We start from the raw sequence: 17,839 nt of genomic DNA on the forward strand, positions 1-17,839 counted from the left end.
GAAGATCAGTTTGATGGTGGAGGGTGCTCGGTCACATCATTAGGTACACTTGCTCAACGCATGTTCATTTCTTTTACAATGTGCACACACAAAAATCATTTGGATTTACATAATTCGAACATGTTATTTGGAGAGAAAGAGGAGGAAATTACATCACATTATCACATTTGAATCCTATGTCACCATAAATTAAGTCAATGTAAGACAGCTTCGTTTATATTAATAACACATTTCATACCAAAGGCAACTCAAGGGAAGTCACGGCACCTAAAAGTATCTACAAACACTCAAAGCAAAGAAAACAAAAATATCTTACCAGAATTACTCAAATAATGTACACTGATAACATTTAAACACATGAACAGAAGACTTTTAAAAACATTTGAAGTACAGTTTCTAAGTTTACTAAAAGAAAAAAATATTTTAAAAAAATAATAAAAGACCTTAATGAAAAGTATGGGGAAGAGGCAAAATATTTAAACTGGATTTACGTGCATTTACAATATGAGCTGACTTCACATTTGTTGACAGTTTATTCCAATTGTGTGCAGCATAACAGCTAAATGCTGCTTCATCATGTTTGCCTCTAAGTCTGGGCTCCACTAATTGACCCAAGTCTGCGTTTATATATTATATATATGATATATAATATTGTCTTAAAATGTGGACTTGTGCTGTGTCTGCCTCAGGCTTCTTCCTACAAAAGCAAGGCTGAGTGCCAGTGGGTGGACGTGAGCTATTTGGTTTAGAAATAATTGCAACAGGGTGCAACGCGACAGCATTTACTGCGTCAATTTCCTAAATGTCCTCTAAATCCAATTTTGACGATCACGGACTCCTACTTTTCAAGAAATTGCCCGTCACTGACTCTCTAATGACTTCTTGTTATTCGACCAACAACTGCCCTTCAAAGAAATGCACGCATCTGTTTTGAACACCGCTTGTCCTCATGAAGGTCACGGCTGAGCTAGAGTCTATCCCAGCAGAAGCAGGCAACACCCCACCCTTGAATGGTCGCCAGTCAGTCGTATGGCGCATGTAGTCAACGTGCTCGCTAGTGGTTAGCGCTAGCTAACAAGTGGAATCACACAAAGCAGCGGAGTAGTTGTCGAAAAGGCAGTGCCAGCCTAAGAACGGTCGGCATTTTGGGCAGATTCCTACTTTGACAAACCCAAGCAGCTAAAGACAGAGAAGGAAGGAAGGAAAGAAAGAAAGAAAGAAAGAAGGAAGGAAGGAAGGAAGGAAAGAAAGAAAGAAAAAAAGAGAACAAAAAGAAAATAAGAAAAAAGAAAAATGAAAAAGATAAAAAAGAAAAAAAAGGAAGAATAGGAAGAAAGAAAGAGTGGCCGAGCATTCTCTTTCTCTATCTCGAGATAAACCGGTGGCGGCGCTGTCACACGCTGGGTGTGCCAAACGGGATCGGCAGGAAGGTGCGAAGAAGTTGCTGCTCCTGACGCGGAGGCCTGCGAGAGAAGTTGGAGAAAGAGAAGCGTTTCAGAGAAAGAAATCCAATAAGTCATATTCATTCTCTAATTGAATTTCAAAGCTTCAGCCACCCACAGTAAACAGGAAAAATGCCTAACAGGGTTCGTGTTTGTTTATCCGGCTAACACAATTATGACTGCACGTGGAGTGGACGCTCAACTTCAATGATTTAAAGGTCAGACAACATTTTCAAGTCAACACACTTTTAGCAGGCGTAACCTTTTCTGCTTTCAAATACAGATATAGACATGACTAACTTGAACTTTGCATTTCCCTTGCATAGTCAGGTTCATAATTATTGAACATCCGTCGCACTTAAGCAGAGTAAAAAAAAATGATATTGGACGTCTTTAGCCGTCAATGGCAGTAAATGAGATGAGTATTTGTACAGTAGCTGTTCCTCTTCATTCTGTTTTGGGGCAAAGTCCCCAAAACAGATTTTCATGTCCCCGCACTTGGAAGTGCAATAAAATATGAGGACTTAGTTATCCTAGCTCTGAAACGCCAGCCCATCCCGAGGCTCTCCCCGCATTCACATGGCGGTTGTCAAGGCTGCTTGCACATCCCTCCCGCTAATACAGCAAGCTGCTGTATTTTTATAGACCTTTCCTGAATGTCAAGTCAACTTCCTGTGAAATGTGATTGACAAATTATCAAAAGCGCTCGAATAGTGGCAGGATGGGAACGTATTCCGAGCAACCATGACAACAGTATCAACACAACAATTGCATAACTCTGAATGAGACAGACTCAACAGCCATGACACCCCCCGAAAGAGATTATTTCTGTTCACGGTACAAAAGGTATTGGTGGATACACTTACTGATGTTGAATTAGTCAAGCGTCGGCAGAGTGGGACACCCTGGAGTACGCAGTAAGTATTGCATATACGTGAGGCTTAAAAAGGCGAGAGAGTTGGAAAATTTGATTATTCACGTTCACATTCTTAACAATTCACAATTTAAAAGCTTCACCGAGGCCAACATGAATGCATGTGGAAGTATCCTTGCGAACGATTCAAATCGGGAACCGCAAACCTGCGAGGCAGGCGTGCCAACCACTAGCGCGCCACGTCATTTAAAACCAATTAAACGAACAGCGGCTAATTGTCCCTGACTTGTGACAATCGAGTGTTATAATTCGCGACCAATGTGCTGCAGTAATTTGCTTTGGCACAGGGCAACGTTGAAAAGTAGCAGTGGCAGCGAGCTGCTGTGCACGTGCTGGTGCCAAGTGTGATTCTTTGCCAGCCGAGCTACAAGCAGGATGAGCTCAGGTGCCAGAAGCGCGCCACATGTCTGGTCATGTGACTTGACGTACTGTGAAGTTCCCCAGGGATGGATGAGAGACACACAAATTATTTTATATTTTAAATTAATAATTGGTCATTTAACTATAAAAAATGAATAAATGATTCCTTTTGTTACAATAAACTAGTTTATGAAATGTGAATATTAGCTGAATCTATCTATCTTATACCCTAAATAATTGGTTAATTATATTTAACAGTAATTATAAACATTAAAAGTGAGTATGATTAAAATTTAAATGAAATATTTGTCACAATATATTCATTTTTGTATAATATTCCGTGATCTATTGGCAACTATTTTTATTTTATTAAATAACTGGTTAATTACAATTGAATTAAAATGAACACAAATATCATTTTAGTAAAATATTCAAGCAAATGCTTGGTTAATCATTTATTTAAATTTAATTGAATATCATATATTAATTGATTAAATAAATAAATAAATGAACAAATTGGACTGAATCAAATTAGTTACAAATAACATTTAAAAAAAAAATCCTGAGCATTATCACCCCCTGCAAAACAATATCTAATTTTTGGGAATAGCTGACCTACGAGTCAAACGTTTCCTTTGAGCACAAAAATTTGCCCAGCCCTGATTTCGGTCGTTTTGAAGGGATTAGCAACACACACACACACACACACACACACAGACACACACACACACACACACACACACACACACACACACACACATCTGGCAAGCTTGGCACAGTGACAGGAAATGGCAGTCGCCCGCGCAACAGGAGCCCACTTGCCAATTTCCTGCTCGGCTTTCCACCCATGTAGAGACCCCTAAAGTGGGAGTGCAAATGAAGAACGGAGCATTTCAGTTGCTACGGCTCCACAAAGCCTAAAAACAAAACAATTATTTCAAAGGAAATATTTTGGATAATGATGTCAATAAATAGCATGAGATGTTTTTATCTTTTTCAACATGCATGGTTTGGTTTCCCCTGGGAGGTTTTTACGACAGCTTTGAACAACGCTGTAAAGTCAAACTTCACTGCGCCGTAAGATGATGCGCAGGCCCCATTTTTTTATCTTGCTGAAATGAACCTGTTTTGAGGGGGGTGGTCCCATGTCCCCGCTCAACATACTGCAGACCAATGGTGACTATGGATTTCGTTACTATGACTGCAGCATCGAACCCCTCTTCCGCTTGGAAACGGGCCAAAATGACGACGACTGAATCCGATGCAGTTGCCGTAAGGTTCTGCACCATCCGACCCCCGACGAGACCTGAGGTGGACTCAGCTGCTGAGAATTTGAATCCACTTCTTGCACAAGTCAGCTGCGAGAGTCTCCACAATCTTGATGAAAAGGCCAACTCTGAAACTCACTGTGCAACATTATTAGAGTGGCACTTTTAGTGTTGCACTTGAATGCAGTTCCTCCAGAGCAGCCATGGCAGGCAGCCGTTCGCAATCACCATCATTTTGCCTCCACGAGCCCGAGGGGAGCGTTGCACGCCGCAAGAATTTGCTTGGAGCAACAGTGGGACACCGAGTTTGATCTGGCGCTAACGGCAAACAAAAGCGGTCAGGAACTTGTGCCGCGTTTCAGAAGAGCAGATGTGCACATTTCGTGCATCAAATGTCATGAGGCGTAAACACGTTGACGATTTGCTGCTGGCTGTGAACCACAAATATACTGGTTTGTTTGTTTTTTCAGTTTGGTATCACTAGTGAGCGTACACAAAATCAGCTGATTTTCAATTTTACAGCTTGGGGCTACTGCGGCTGTGGCTCTGTTCAATAATCACATTCCAACTGATTTTTAATGGAAGTCAGCACACATTTGCCATCAAATTACCTCTTATTAACCTCAAATGTTCTAGTAGGCTGTTCCTGGCAGGTTTTGTACTCACAGTCACTGCTGCAATTATGGTGGATAACAAAAACGGCAAACCCAACTCTTTTTTTTTTTTTGTTTTATTATTACTCATCAGTTTCAAGTTATTTCAGAGACCGTGTTTGTGGGGTTTTAAAGGGCACCAACACTTTTATCCACATGAGTAATTCCGAGTGGATGTTTTGCATTTGATTCCAACTGTGTTGCCAAAACATGTTGCCAACAGACACGATAACACAAATCTGCTGTTGTTGTAGCACACACAGCTCGCCTACTTCTCGGTATTCTACAGCTGGATTCACGCTGTATGTTTCCCGTAATAAAATTTCCCAGCTTGTATTCTCAAGTGGCAGATTTGAGCAGATTTTATCAAAAACACTCAGAATCAGATATCGTTGGATCCGGATCAGGCCTCTTCTGGATAATAAGATTAGTACACAGACAATAAAAACAGTTTTGCTCAACACGTCCACATATGCACTGACACCAAAAACACAAAAAGTTGGCACATCATCACGCGGCTTTTTGTAGTCATAACAGTTGACAGTGTTTAGTTTTTTTTTTTGTTTGTTCTTTTTAACAAAACCCAGCAAATGAGTCCCACTTGCTGCCTTTCCAAAGGACGACATGGGTTGTTATTTTTCCAAAGAGGCACTTGAAATTAAATGATTTCACACACCCAGCTCATGACATGTAAGGTCAGCGTAGTGTGCTCAGCCCTCTTGTTATGTCGTTTAAAGTCATTTATCAACATAAAACTTCCGCTTTGCTTGAGACGTCTTCTCAACATTTACAGTTTCATTTCATACGTTTGCAAGTTTTGCTAATAATGACAAACTTTTGAGGACTTACTGACTCTTTTGTATAATTACACACACCCCGCGGTCAACGTCTGTGCTGTTCCTGAGAAACAAACATAACAGGAGGGTTAAGCAAAGCAAAGAGGCACACAGTGTCGGACAAGCTTTGTGTGTAGTTCCCACGCAGTCAAATATACAGCAACTTGGTCCATTTTCAGCGTCAGTCTTTCGGTCATTTTGTGCATCACTATTAAAATCCACACTCTTGGATTAACCACTTGAATTATGAAAGGGGATGTCAACCCCCAAAAATCCTTAACAGGAATATGTTATGTGAGTTCACTCATTAACTGCCGTTGACGGCTTAAGACGTCAAATATCCTTTTTTCTTTTTACTCGGCTGGTAGTGAATGAGTAAAGCAGCAAATGCCATCCATTTTTGGACATCTCAGAGGGCGGCCATTTTGGCACATGCAGTCGACTGAAAATGACATCACAGTTACTCATGGCTCAGCTAACGACCAATCATGGTTGAGCTTCAGGAGAGCCGTGATCGGTCACTACACGAGCCTGGAGCAAACGTGCTGTCATCTTAAGTCGTCAGAAAGTGACTAAATGGCGAAGGTGAGCACGACGCTTGAAGGTCTGACAAATGGCTGACGAGCAATGCTCCATTCAGGGTCTGAAGGCATCTGGTGTCCACACAGACAGAGGTCAACTGATTGCTGTTCAACTTCAAGGAGACATGAAGCATTTTCTCCACAATTTAAAGGGGACATATTATGGGAAAGCGCTTTCTATTGTTTGGATGCAAATAAATAGTTGGGCTCTTGAGTTCCGAAAAGATAGGTTGTGTAATTTCACACTTGGCGGGTGGACGGTTCCTCCAGTGATCCAATTATTTCCATATAAGTCCCATTAAAAAGTCACCTTTCCTTGATATGTCCTTTTTCATGAATGTAAAGGAGCAACGGGAGCGCTGGAGAAGGGGCGGCCGTTCAAAAGCAGGACGAAGACGAGGATGAGGAGAACTTCAAAGAAGAGGGTGAAGTAGAAGAGGAGGAAGTGGAATACTTGGCAAAAGAAGAAGCCAAAAGTAACAAAGAGGAGCCGCATAATGAAGAGGAGGAGCAGGAGGACATTAAAAAAAAAAAGAAACATAAAGGAGAGGAAGGAGAGAAAGACATGAAGGCTTCCATATGTTGTATGATTCATTTTGCTGCAAATATTACTTGTAGTGTTCTTCAAACGTGGACTACTGTACTGCATTGGCTTGTATGCGTAAACTTTGGGTTTTCTTAAGTTAAGGAATGTATGACGACTGGCAACAGATGAGGCCGAGCTTAACAGTCCATCGGTAAAGGCAGTGTAGGACTTTTAACACAGTGAACAGTATCACGACAAAACAAAACAAAAAAAAAAAACATTCAGACGGGTACAACCCTGTCGATAAGCTTTCTTATCAGCGGCGTAACTCGCTCCATGAAGGCAAGCAGGCGGGCAGAGCGATAGAGATACAGCGGAAGGCAAACTTGGTTGAGCAGATCGGTCCTGATTGGCAGCAAATGCGCCACATGCTTTAAAGTGGAGAGCTTTTCATGCAGATAGTGTTTGTACAGTGGTGCCTTGACTTGGGAGCTTCATTTGTTACATGAGAATGCTTGTAACGCAAAACATTTGGTTCTCAACTCCTCTTGTCGAATACTTGATACGGCCCAGACGCACTCAAGACTCGGTCTCTAGCGGCCTTCATATACGTTGAGTTTGGAATACTTGTCTTATAAGGGTTAGAACTAAAGGGACATCAATCGGCGTCTTTGGCATTTTGCATTGAGTGTTACTTTTGTTAAGTTACGTGTGATTGATTAAAAAGATGCAGTTGTCATCACTCGTTAGTCAAGGCGCCACTGAATAACGAGACAGCGGTTCACCAAGTAATGTATGTCTATGGCTCTGCTCCAAGGCAAACAAAAAATTAAGACATTATTACCAAGTGTTCACAAAAAAGAGGCTCGATAGAAAGATAAAAAAAAAAATGGGACTGTCAGAGGATACAACATAATGTCAGGGGGAAAAGGGCTCCCAACAGAAAGTACGTCAATCTGTACAGGTGCATCGGGCAGAAGATCACCATAGCGACAGCCATCGGTAACAGCAGAAATGACGTCGGGGGCAGCAGTTTGCTGGAAGGGGGGGAAGTAAACTTTATGTTGGGATGGGAGGGCGTGGCTGTGTAGCCCCAGATGGGTTTGCAAGTGTGTGCAACTACCTGTTGGTGAGCTTCTGAGTGTCGCAATTAATGAGCTTCAAGTACATGACGCAAAGGGGTACAAAGTACGGCCAGTAGGGGTCAGGATTGAGCTGGGTGGAGTAGCTGCAAAACAAGAGAGAGCAAAGGGTAATTATTCGCTTTGAAGACATCCAAAAATCAGGCCCTTGCTTCATAGGAAGAGAAGAGAAAATGCTCTAACTCGCCCCAATTATTTTCTACAGAGGTGCCGTGAGATCCCATTGATGTGCTTTGAGAAACGAGCTGTCATTCTTTTTTTTTTTAATGCTTTGACCTGTGAGCAAAAATCTGCGATACGCATAACTTCACACTCATGAGTTATAAACACTAAAACTTCTCGGTGACAGTATTAGTCTCCGAACACCTTCCTGTGGCCACGTCAAAGCGGCGTCAGGTTGTACCCCAGGTTGCGGGTCCAGTAGACGAGCGACGGTCCGCTGAGGATCACGGGGACAGTAAAGAGTGCCGACAGACACAGGTGGAGCTGCAGGTCATCTTTGACCTCACGAAGAGCCAACTCTGACAGCAGCGGTGCTCTGGCACATTCTTTGCCCTCTGTTACAGAATCTTTTTTGTGCTTCTGAGGAGCCTGAAAACAGTTGGAGGAAAGATGAAAACTTGTTCTTAATAAATTACATCGTCATTATGTGACGAGTTTGACTTACCAGATTGAGAATGTGACGCAGGGACCTTTCTGTCATCTGGAGTCTCAGTACCTGGACACGCAATTGCAAATATGCTGCAGTGAGTGGAACGGCTATTCTTATTTACACAAAATACAATTTAAATATAGGGGGATATAAATGCATCACCATGTGGACGTAATGCTCCGCAGGTCCGAGAAAACGTTTGCAGGACCTTGTTCACTCACCCGGTACAGGTGCAGCGCAAAGGCAGCCATGATTGACATTGCTCCACAGGTGTTCCATCCCAAGATGGTCAGAAATATCGTGATGAGGATCTGGCTGCGCTGGCGCAGAGTGCCGCAGTCTCTTGAGATGGACGATCTAGAACAGGAACAATTGATAACCCCCTTGTTGTGTTTCTTTGATACACTAAAATGTTCCTGCTGAATACCTAACTGTCATCATCTTAAAATAGCTATTCTGTTTCTATTTTTATCATTGTAGTAATTCCCCCGTCCAGTGCAGGGGTTACATTCAAGACCACCCCCACAATTGGTGATATTCGCTATTTAGAAATACCGATTTTAATTTCCTCCTAGACATGTTTTCATGGCATTAATCTTTATCTAATTAATTTGATCACTTCATTATTTTTCATGTACAATTAATACATAAAAACACATTTTGCTGTCAACTGAAAATTACATCACGTAACTATTTCCTGCTGAAAATGGCAAAATTAGTAAAGTAGGCCACATTTCAACAAATTTGAGAGCAAGAGCACAACACAAAAATATTGAACGGTGTACAGATCCCTCTTATCAAATACCACTTTTTTCCGAACCAAACTTTTAACTTATCTTTCAATATTCATCAATAATCAAGCCCAAAGATGTACATTATAAAATTAACTTATAGCCCTTACTTTCTCTTGGCATGAAAAGCAGGATTAAAGAGGATGACATTCCTTAGTTTTCAAATAAATAAATAAAAGAGACTGTGCTGAAATCTTTTCATTTTTCTTTCAAATTTCCACCATCTCAAACTAAATATTGTGCCACCATCTAATGGTTAACTGAGGAATCAAACCCTAAATAAATACCCATTAATTCAAAATAGAGTTTAACTATATCAAACCATTTCCATGATCTCCTGACTTATTTGTGTTACTCCCTCCACCACAGATGTACACTTGTATACCGCGCAACTGCAAAAAGTGAAGCGCGATATGGCAAAGGACGACGGTATCGTTGATACCTGTGCACCACAGCTAAGACCAAGGAAACAAGCCGCGTGCAGAGTCGGAGCAGCACCGTGCCCCAGAATGCCACAGCTGCGCCGATGATGTAGAGGAGCGGGTGCAGGAGGTACGGCCATTCCGCACATGGCACCGTGTTGTCGTCAAGCACCACGTCGGGGAAGATGGGCGGGGCGACATCCATCATGGGAAGGCAAAGCAGCGACCATGTGTTTTTTAACCAACTACAACTGATGAGGAGAGAAGACTTTGAATAAGGCTCACCTACAAACGGGCCCCAGCATCACCACGCCTACCTGAATAGGATGTGTAGGATATAAACAGACAAGTTGACTTTATGGGGTTGGAGGCCTTTGCAGAGCACAAGGCTCATGGACGCAGCTCTCCGTGACATGCAGATGTTGGACAGTTGCCCACCGCAAGCCAGCAGGAGAGTTACAGTCGTGTACACCGGCACCATGGGGACAAAGAAGCGCAGGATCTGTGCGGGCAAGCAAACAACTCATTAGTCTTGGTAAAGTTCAACATTACGGCATGTCAACAGCGCAACCCGGAACTCAAATTCTGTGACTATTCCATTTCAAGTCTCCTTGTATGTTTGTTACACAGGGCAGCAATTATCAAAAAGTGTCTACATTTTGAGATTTAAAAAAATGTTATCCCAACAAACATAACTCAATTGCAAGCATGAACTATTACGTAATGAATAGTTCAATATGTAAAAAATAATGGGGGTTTTTTCACTTCAATTTGACCCAAAACATAAAATAGACACTCGATCTTAAATAAGAAACAAATGAAAAAAAGTAATACCTGTCCTAACATCTTGGGTAATGACGTCCTCACAGAGACCTGAGGCAAAAGATAAAATATTACAGATTTGAGCTCAACATTAAAAATATACATGGACATGTTTTAAACTTTCTTGCTTTTTTTACATAAACAAAGACCCCCAAAGGGGGTCCAAAATGTCTCCTTTCTACGTTGCTTTTACTTTTACAAATACACATTTAATGACAAAGGACATTTCAGATCTGTTTTTTAATGAAAAACGAGTAAATCCTCCTCATTGAACTATGACCTGTGAGAGGCCATGCATTGAATATGGATTAAAATGTGACAAACTATGGTAAAAAAAAAATTTTGTCCCATTTCTGACATGACTGAATCTATCTGTGTTGGTGGATTGCTGCAAAGTTGGCATACGCAACCTTGTACTGGCAGTTGGGGGAAGTGTGGAGCTGAAGGACGACAGCGGAAACGTTGTCAGGACGATTAGTGTGGAGCATCCCTGACATTTCCGTCACTGATGGTACACTGTCGGAGCAAGCACACATTGCAGGTCAAAATGGGAATATGAATGACAACTCAGCAGGACACACTAAGTATCACAAACCTGGCTGTTGTCAAAACATCTTCCAAGAACCACGGTACCTTCATTCTGTAGACACTGGGCAATCTACCGACTGACAAAAAAAAAATTTGACGTCAAGTTTATTATTCCCTACTTCTACCTCATCAAACATTTGCTGTAAGAAGTAACACAACTCACCTCTCTGCACCTTACACTCACTTGCAATGTTAATTCTGAAAGCCTGATAGACCTAAACACAAAACAATATCAGCGCTACACTGACAAAACTAGAAAACAATGACTGCTTTGCCACATACCTCGTGAAAGTGTTGCAACTTGACGGTGTGGAAAAGTCCACTGGAGATCACTGTCGCTTCGCTGACTGTCATACCTAAAAAAAAATGTAAACAATAAATAAATAGTAAGCTCACTCACTCACTCATCTTGAATGGAGATCAGAATGGTAAACGCATCTCACCTAAGGAGAGGACGTGTGGGACAGAGAGCGACAGAGCCAGCGACTGCTGTCGTTGCCACTCGCACTCCACCGTGAACTGCAATCCAAAAAACCACAATGTGATTCAGTCAAGTGAAACCATGAAGTGACGCGGCACGATATAAAACCTAGCCACTGCTCCCCCAAAAGCTGTGGAACAATGAGGCCATTCCTTTAGTTGGAAGTGAAAACATTTGGCTCGCCAAAGATTTTAAAAACTCAACAGTTCAGTTTTTAAACCTTGATTTGACACAACTTGTGTCCTTCTCGAGACATACACGCTATAGACGTAAGGCAGTTCAATAATAAGGAACGTAAATCTGTGTCACCTGTTTGCCACTGAGGTTGGATGCCGACACCACCAGATGAGTGAATGAAGACAGGTCACTGAGATTCAGCGTCAACACCTGAAGATGGTGACAAAGCATTGAAGCAACCACCAAAAAGCACCGTTCAGAGTAGCAATGTCCTTTAATGACCTTATAGAGAGGAAGAAGCTCAGTCCCATCGGACAAATCCACTGCATGCTCACTGTGAAAAGAAACATTTCTACTGTGCTACAGAACAGTGACACTATTACACGTCGAATGTTGAAGCCGCTGCAGTGTGCTTGCACACTTACCATAAAGAAGCATTCTGCCGCACACAGCCGTATACCCAGCTTGTCATCTCCTGGTCAAGAGTAGTTAGAGTCAGTCTTCCACATTTCAATTAGGTTTGTTAATAATCAAAAGTCACCACCGTTTATGACAAAAAAAGCTGCCCATATTTGTGCAATACTTGACAACAGCAACCAATTGTGGTTACATCATCTACCCCAAACTCCTACGATTGCAATAAATAAAACGCCGGACCGACTGAGCAGTGCAATGTGCTGACATTAATTTGCTTGCATTTCCCTTCATGGCTGATCAGTTCCTTCAGCACTGAAGCATTACAGCAATCCTTGTCCCCAAAAGACTCAATGGTTTTTATAGGAGAATTTAAAAAGTAGCAGAACATTTTCCATATAATTTGTCTCCTTTGACAACTTCCAATCCGTATGAGCATGAATTCATCTTCTATCCTGTTTGTCCTTTCGAGGATTTAAATATTCGGGTGGCAACAATGTATCTGTAAAACTCACAAGGTTGCTGCTCCGACAGTAGAAATGACTGTAGGCTTTCCTGCGACTCGAAAGGGCGAACATAAAATATTTGATCTCAACTTCCTGGAAGCACAGAGCAGTACGGAATAATTTCAGTGACACAAAAAAGCAGCCAATCAATGTTTTTAATGCATTGGAGCCAAGTGTGCAGTACCTTTGGTGTGCTATATGCCAGACGTAGAGTGTTTACTTCAGTCCAAGCCTCTGGAGCATCTGCATCTGCAATTATGCCAAAAGGTTCAAATCACTATAAAGAAAATGAACGTGACTAAATATGAGTCCATCAGCCGAGCACAAAACTACCCAGCATGGAAATAGAAGCTTCCTGAGTGTCTCCCAGCATTCGGGCAGGGTGTCGAACAAAGTGGTGGTTCAACACAGCACTCTTCTTAGCTAGGTTGTCTGTGAACTGAAAAAAAAACACTCAATTAAAAAAAAGCAACGACAACAAAAGTTACCACCACAATTTTTAGTCAAATTCAACCAGCCAGGACAGACTTGTCTTGTTTCAGGATCGATGAGATCAAAGAAAGCCCTGACTGTCACAAGAACCAGCTCTTTGCACCTAAGGAAAAAAAATGGTGTGCTTGATAACTTGGTTAAAAAAAAAAAAACAACTACACAAAAAATGTCGTTTTTTTTTTTTTACCACACTATGGATAGGTGGTCAGTGGAAGCCCAGGACCTTGGAATTGCAGTGGCCTTGGAAAGAAAGAAAAAAAACACACACGTGGTTTATTGGATGGCTTTTAGATGTACTTTTGTGAGTGACGACCCACCAAAGTGCAACTTTCAACTCACCACCAAGGACAATTTAGTTTGGTCTCCCGGAGAAGAAGGTATGGAGATGAGACCAGAGCGCACTTGGTAATCGCGGTATCCACCGCCAATTGACAGGACTGTGACGTTCCTCAGCTCATCTGCCTGCTTCACCCACTTTTTCCTCAGCGCCGAATAGAAATCTGGCACCCAAAAAAGAACAGGTCAGGAAAAAGCGCTTAACAATGAGCAATGAGTTCCTCTTACCTTGCAGGTAATGATCCAAGACCAGCACTGGGGCCAAGTGGGGGGTCGCTTGGGTGATGATAAGACGGACCAGACTGGCGTTGAAGTTGGGCAACGTGAAGAGCGCCCGGGCTACCAAACCGCCCATGGAGTGGCCCACAAGTACCACGCTGTGGGGCGGAGTCTTCAAGTGCTACGAAAAGAAGCAGACTGTTAAAATCTTAAAGTGGGCATACAGTAGCCACTCATTTATTGCGGCGGTTACCTTTGAGAAGCCCCCCGGCTATAAAAAACAATCTGCGACGTGACGACATCTATTTGATCATTTATATTTACAGTGGAACCTTGGACCCGAGTCAACGGACAGAAAACGGTGTCCAGACCACTCATACATTTACGCAGTTCTCAACACAGATAATCAGACTAACGGTGGACTAGAGCTATTTTTGGTACAGCAAAGAGATGATTTTTGGCAAATCCCTTTCCTTGGCAGCCCATCGTAACTGAGGAGAAAAAGAGGAAGCAACATCGCGGCTCATGACGCCATTATCCTCCCGCCAAGCACAGACAAGGTAGGTTTGAAGCAATTCTTTTTAACAATTTTGAGCTTTTATTATATTTACAATAATTTTGCACAATATTGGGCATTATTTGAGCTACAAGAAAAGTACAAAACAATAATTTTGCCATGTGTTGGGTGTTGTTGGGCCAGCAAAAATGTGTGACCTTTGCTCCAAATTAGTTGTTTAAATTGACCTTCCAGCGTTTATGCATCGTACTAATATGAAATGTATAGCCTGTGTGTGCTATAAACAAAAATATCAAAATAATCCTTCCTGAGTGAGGGTCCTGTAACAATGACCAAGTGACGAGAGTTTGTCATTTGAGGCCACACCTTGTAAAGTTTCAGGATAGCCTTGATGCTCTCGTGTAGGAAGTGCGTCTGCCGCCGTAAACTGCCGCCGTACAGAGCCACCAGTTCTTCGTTGAAGTCCACGGTGAACACGTTGAAATGGAGACCGCCTTCTACGTTCTCCGCCTTCCTCATGGCCACCGAACCCAGAGAACGCGCTTGAATGAGGAGACATGAGAACACAAGGTAAGGCAAAGCGAGATACACACATAACGACAATCGGGCCAAATTGGAGCATTTTCCCTCGCTTGCGATCTAAGTCCGCAGACGCCCGATTATTGGATGTTTAAAATCTGAATTGCGAAACCCGCTTACCTTTGGGCGGAAAGCAGTTGTCTCGGTTCAATGCTTGTGTTTACCTTGCTTGTAGCTTCCTGAATTTCCATGCAGGAAGATTACGGGGGCGCCAAAGAGCTGAAGTTCACGGGTCTCCTGAGCGTACACACCTTCCCCGTACAGATAGAGCTCGTACGACGGGTACAGTCTGGTCACGCGGCGAGGCAACGGCACACGCTAAACACACCAACAGACATGGACTCAAGTTATGTATTACCACATTCACATTCAAACGCAAATGGTTTCTTCAGACTATCAGGTGGATGGCAGACATTTACTTCTATCTTTAATGTTTTGTTTTTTTCTGAATGTATTTATATTTGACTCATTTCATTGTAACTCTTTAATGTTCAAATACATTTATAAATTTAAAAGAGCGTTTCAATAAGTTTAAATGGCCTTTCGCTCATCACGGGTGGTTCTGGAACATAACTCCCGTCATTACTTTAGATGGATAGCACCTTCTTACTGAAAAGTACTTGCAAGCAGCCGCTTGTCATGAGTATGCAAATAATTCCTGCCTGACTTGCTTGACAACTGTTTGCATCTGCCAAGAAAAGTTGACTGCCCACCAGAGTATCAAGAATTGGAAGCATTCTGACACAACTCGTAAAGTGGCTCATCCACTGACCACTGATGTGGCAGCTATGTGGCTGCCATGTTTATTTTTATACAACTACACGTTATAATGCTACAAATTCTGATTTATTGTTCAAAAATATGAGGTGCAGGACAACAGATAAGGCACGATCCCCCCTGAGGCTGCGTTCAGCCCTCGGCACCTCCAGCAGTATTTGGTCCGCAGACCTGAGGCAGCGGGCAGGTGCGTAAGGCAGGAGGATCTCGAGAGGAATGCTGGGCGAGAGATTTGAAGATGAACAGAAGTATCTTAAAGCGAGCTCTAAAGTGCACTGGGAGCCAGTGAAGACAGGCCAAGATTGGGGTGATGTGATCCATCTTCCAAGATCTAGTTAAAAGACGAGCAGCAGCATTTTGCACAAGTTGGAGGCGTTTGCGGGAGGACTGGCTGACTCCAAAGTAAAGTGCATTACAGTAATCTATCCAAGATGTATCAAAGGCGTGGATTACTGTTTCGAAGTGCTGCTGGGAAAGAAAGGAGAGAAGTCTTTAGTCAACTGACTAAGACGAAAAAAGCTGGAACGAACAAGAGCACTGATTTGCCGCTGTCATTTAAAATCACTGTCCAATTCAAAAGCCAAGTTCGAGACTGTTGGCTTTAGATAAGATGCCAGACGGGCCAAGGTCAACAGGGTTGAAAGTAGGAGGGCCAATGGGATCGAACACCATAACTTGTGTTTTATTTTCGCTGAAATTCCAGAAATTAAGTGACATCCAAATTTTGATTTTGTCTAGACAGGACAGAAGTGGTCTCAATGAGAGAGTGTCGTTTTGCACAGCAAAACAAAACATTCCTACTTCACACTGACTTAACATCTCAGCATTTAAATCAACAAATCATGACAGCATCGAAATGAAATTGAATCACGCACTACTGAACCGAAATCTAACCCAATCGACACTCTGTCGTAACGAATCCAAGTGCAGTAGTAAAATGAACTTAAATTAAATTCACTACTAGCCTGTAAATAATACAATTACGAACTGCAGTAACTGAGGGAACCTTTATGACGTCTTCTTACGCCGCTGTCAAATGTATGTAACGAAGAAACGTCTACGTCGAGCACCTCTGCATTGTTTACAACAAGACCGGGTTTCATTTCATATGTACGGTCTTTTAAGTTCATTCTACACAAATATTTACAGTTTACTACGGCGTTAGCGGTAGAGCGTTCCGGTCGCGGTAACGAATCTTCGCTTTATGGATATTTCAATCAATGCTTAATTGGACAAGTCGTGGAATGGCGGCCTCGTTTATTCTCCACCAGCATTTTAATGTCCACGTCATAGTTTCCTTACATGTGGATAAGCAAGATAAATCAACATTGACTGTTGTGTTTAGTGGGCTTCTAAAAGCTTTTAGCCACCTACCCGATACTCGGGGTATTGGAACATGTAGGTCATACTGCATTGGTCATCCTCAAAGCCAGTGAGCACCTCTCTCAGGCCGACAGCAACGAGCCCAAGAGCGAAGCCGTAAAAGAGCAGCGTGGCCAGCTTCATGGTTCTTCTCGACTTTCTCAACCGGTCGCACCTTGTCGGTGACCGCGTGTCAGTTGTCATGTTGCCCGCTCGAGTCGAGCCTTCGCCGGGTTGGCACGCACAGCTGCCGGGGAAGTCCACTGAATCCAGCTGGCACCATGACGACGGCGAGCCACCATGATGTTACTTCCGCAATGTGGCGGAAGTGAATCATTGAACCCGCAACTAAAAACCCAAATATTTTCTTCCTGATGCATATATATTTATTGAATTATCTATATTATTTTTGGTTATTTTATTTTATTTTTCAGCTCCAAGGATGGCGGAAGTGACGGAGCTGATTGGAAAACATGAAGAAGCGGAATGGTTCTTTTTTTTCCCATTTATTGTATCTGTTATGAGGATATTAATTTCAGTGTAATAATTATTACATTACATAAACATTGTTTTGGTTGCATGAGCTGTTTTTTCTTCCCAATATAGGCATTATGCAAGCTAGTAAAAGAGGGAAAACATTTGTGTGCAGTAAAGTTCTTTATTCAATAATATCAAAACAGATTTAGATAGAAGGTAAAAACAACTCTAAACGGTAATTAAATTTTAATTGAGGATTAGTTCGTTTAACTTTTTTTTTAAACACACGTATCGACTTCGCTGCTATTTTGCCAAAGTTGATCATGGCTGCATGTATTTGAGCAGCGGCGCGGTGCCCAACCGGTGAGCAAATACACGAGAGCTCCTGAGTTTGAATCCGGCCTTTCTATGTGGCCGTGGTATGTTCTCCCCTTGGCTGCGTGGGTTTTCTTTTCTACGGGTACTCGCCCGAAGAAAGCTGTGAT

General features: G+C 42.3%; 1 protein-coding gene across 2 annotated transcripts; it reads right to left on the reverse strand.

Annotated features, from left to right (window-relative positions):
* Positions 1-6,316: 6,316 nt before the first annotated feature.
* On the reverse strand, positions 6,317-17,186 carry pgap1 (post-GPI attachment to proteins inositol deacylase 1). Of its 2 annotated transcripts, XM_088314527.1 has the most exons (26): positions 16,890-17,186; positions 14,903-15,056; positions 14,526-14,701; positions 13,652-13,823; positions 13,427-13,587; positions 13,275-13,327; positions 13,124-13,190; positions 12,929-13,034; positions 12,780-12,844; positions 12,605-12,688; positions 12,101-12,150; positions 11,958-12,009; positions 11,808-11,885; positions 11,461-11,536; positions 11,300-11,373; positions 11,181-11,232; positions 11,025-11,094; positions 10,840-10,945; positions 10,442-10,480; positions 9,925-10,109; positions 9,628-9,858; positions 8,616-8,751; positions 8,410-8,460; positions 8,146-8,333; positions 7,724-7,828; positions 6,317-7,637 (listed from the first exon to the last, which is right to left on the reverse strand). In XM_088314527.1, exons 1-26 carry the CDS (start codon positions 17,079-17,081, stop codon positions 7,499-7,501), a joined length of 2,862 nt encoding a protein of 953 aa, XP_088170653.1. In that variant the 5' UTR covers positions 17,082-17,186; the 3' UTR covers positions 6,317-7,498. The 2 variants fall into 2 exon arrangements, with proteins under 2 accessions (XP_088170653.1, XP_088170654.1); XM_088314528.1 differs by lacking the exons at positions 6,317-7,637; positions 7,724-7,828 and having other exon boundaries at positions 8,246-8,333; positions 8,557-8,751.
* Positions 17,187-17,839: the final 653 nt, after the last annotated feature.

This window comes from Idiotropiscis lumnitzeri, chromosome 14 (assembly GCF_059441095.1).
Source record: "Idiotropiscis lumnitzeri isolate Australia: NSW breed Sydney's pygmy pipehorse chromosome 14, RoL_Ilum_1.0, whole genome shotgun sequence".
NCBI lineage: Eukaryota > Metazoa > Chordata > Actinopteri > Syngnathiformes > Syngnathidae > Idiotropiscis > Idiotropiscis lumnitzeri.

Coding starts and splice junctions, on each gene's coding strand:
- pgap1 (XM_088314527.1), bottom strand. CDS start 17,081: ATGACAACTGACACGCGGTCACCGACAAGGTGCGACCGGTTGAGAAAG. Junction 13,191..13,274: donor GACCACCTATCCATAGTGTG/GTAAAAAAAAAA, acceptor TTTTTTCCTTAG/GTGCAAAGAGCTGGTTCTTG. Junction 11,886..11,957: donor AGCTTCTTCCTCTCTATAAG/GTCATTAAAGGA, acceptor CACCATCTTCAG/GTGTTGACGCTGAATCTCAG.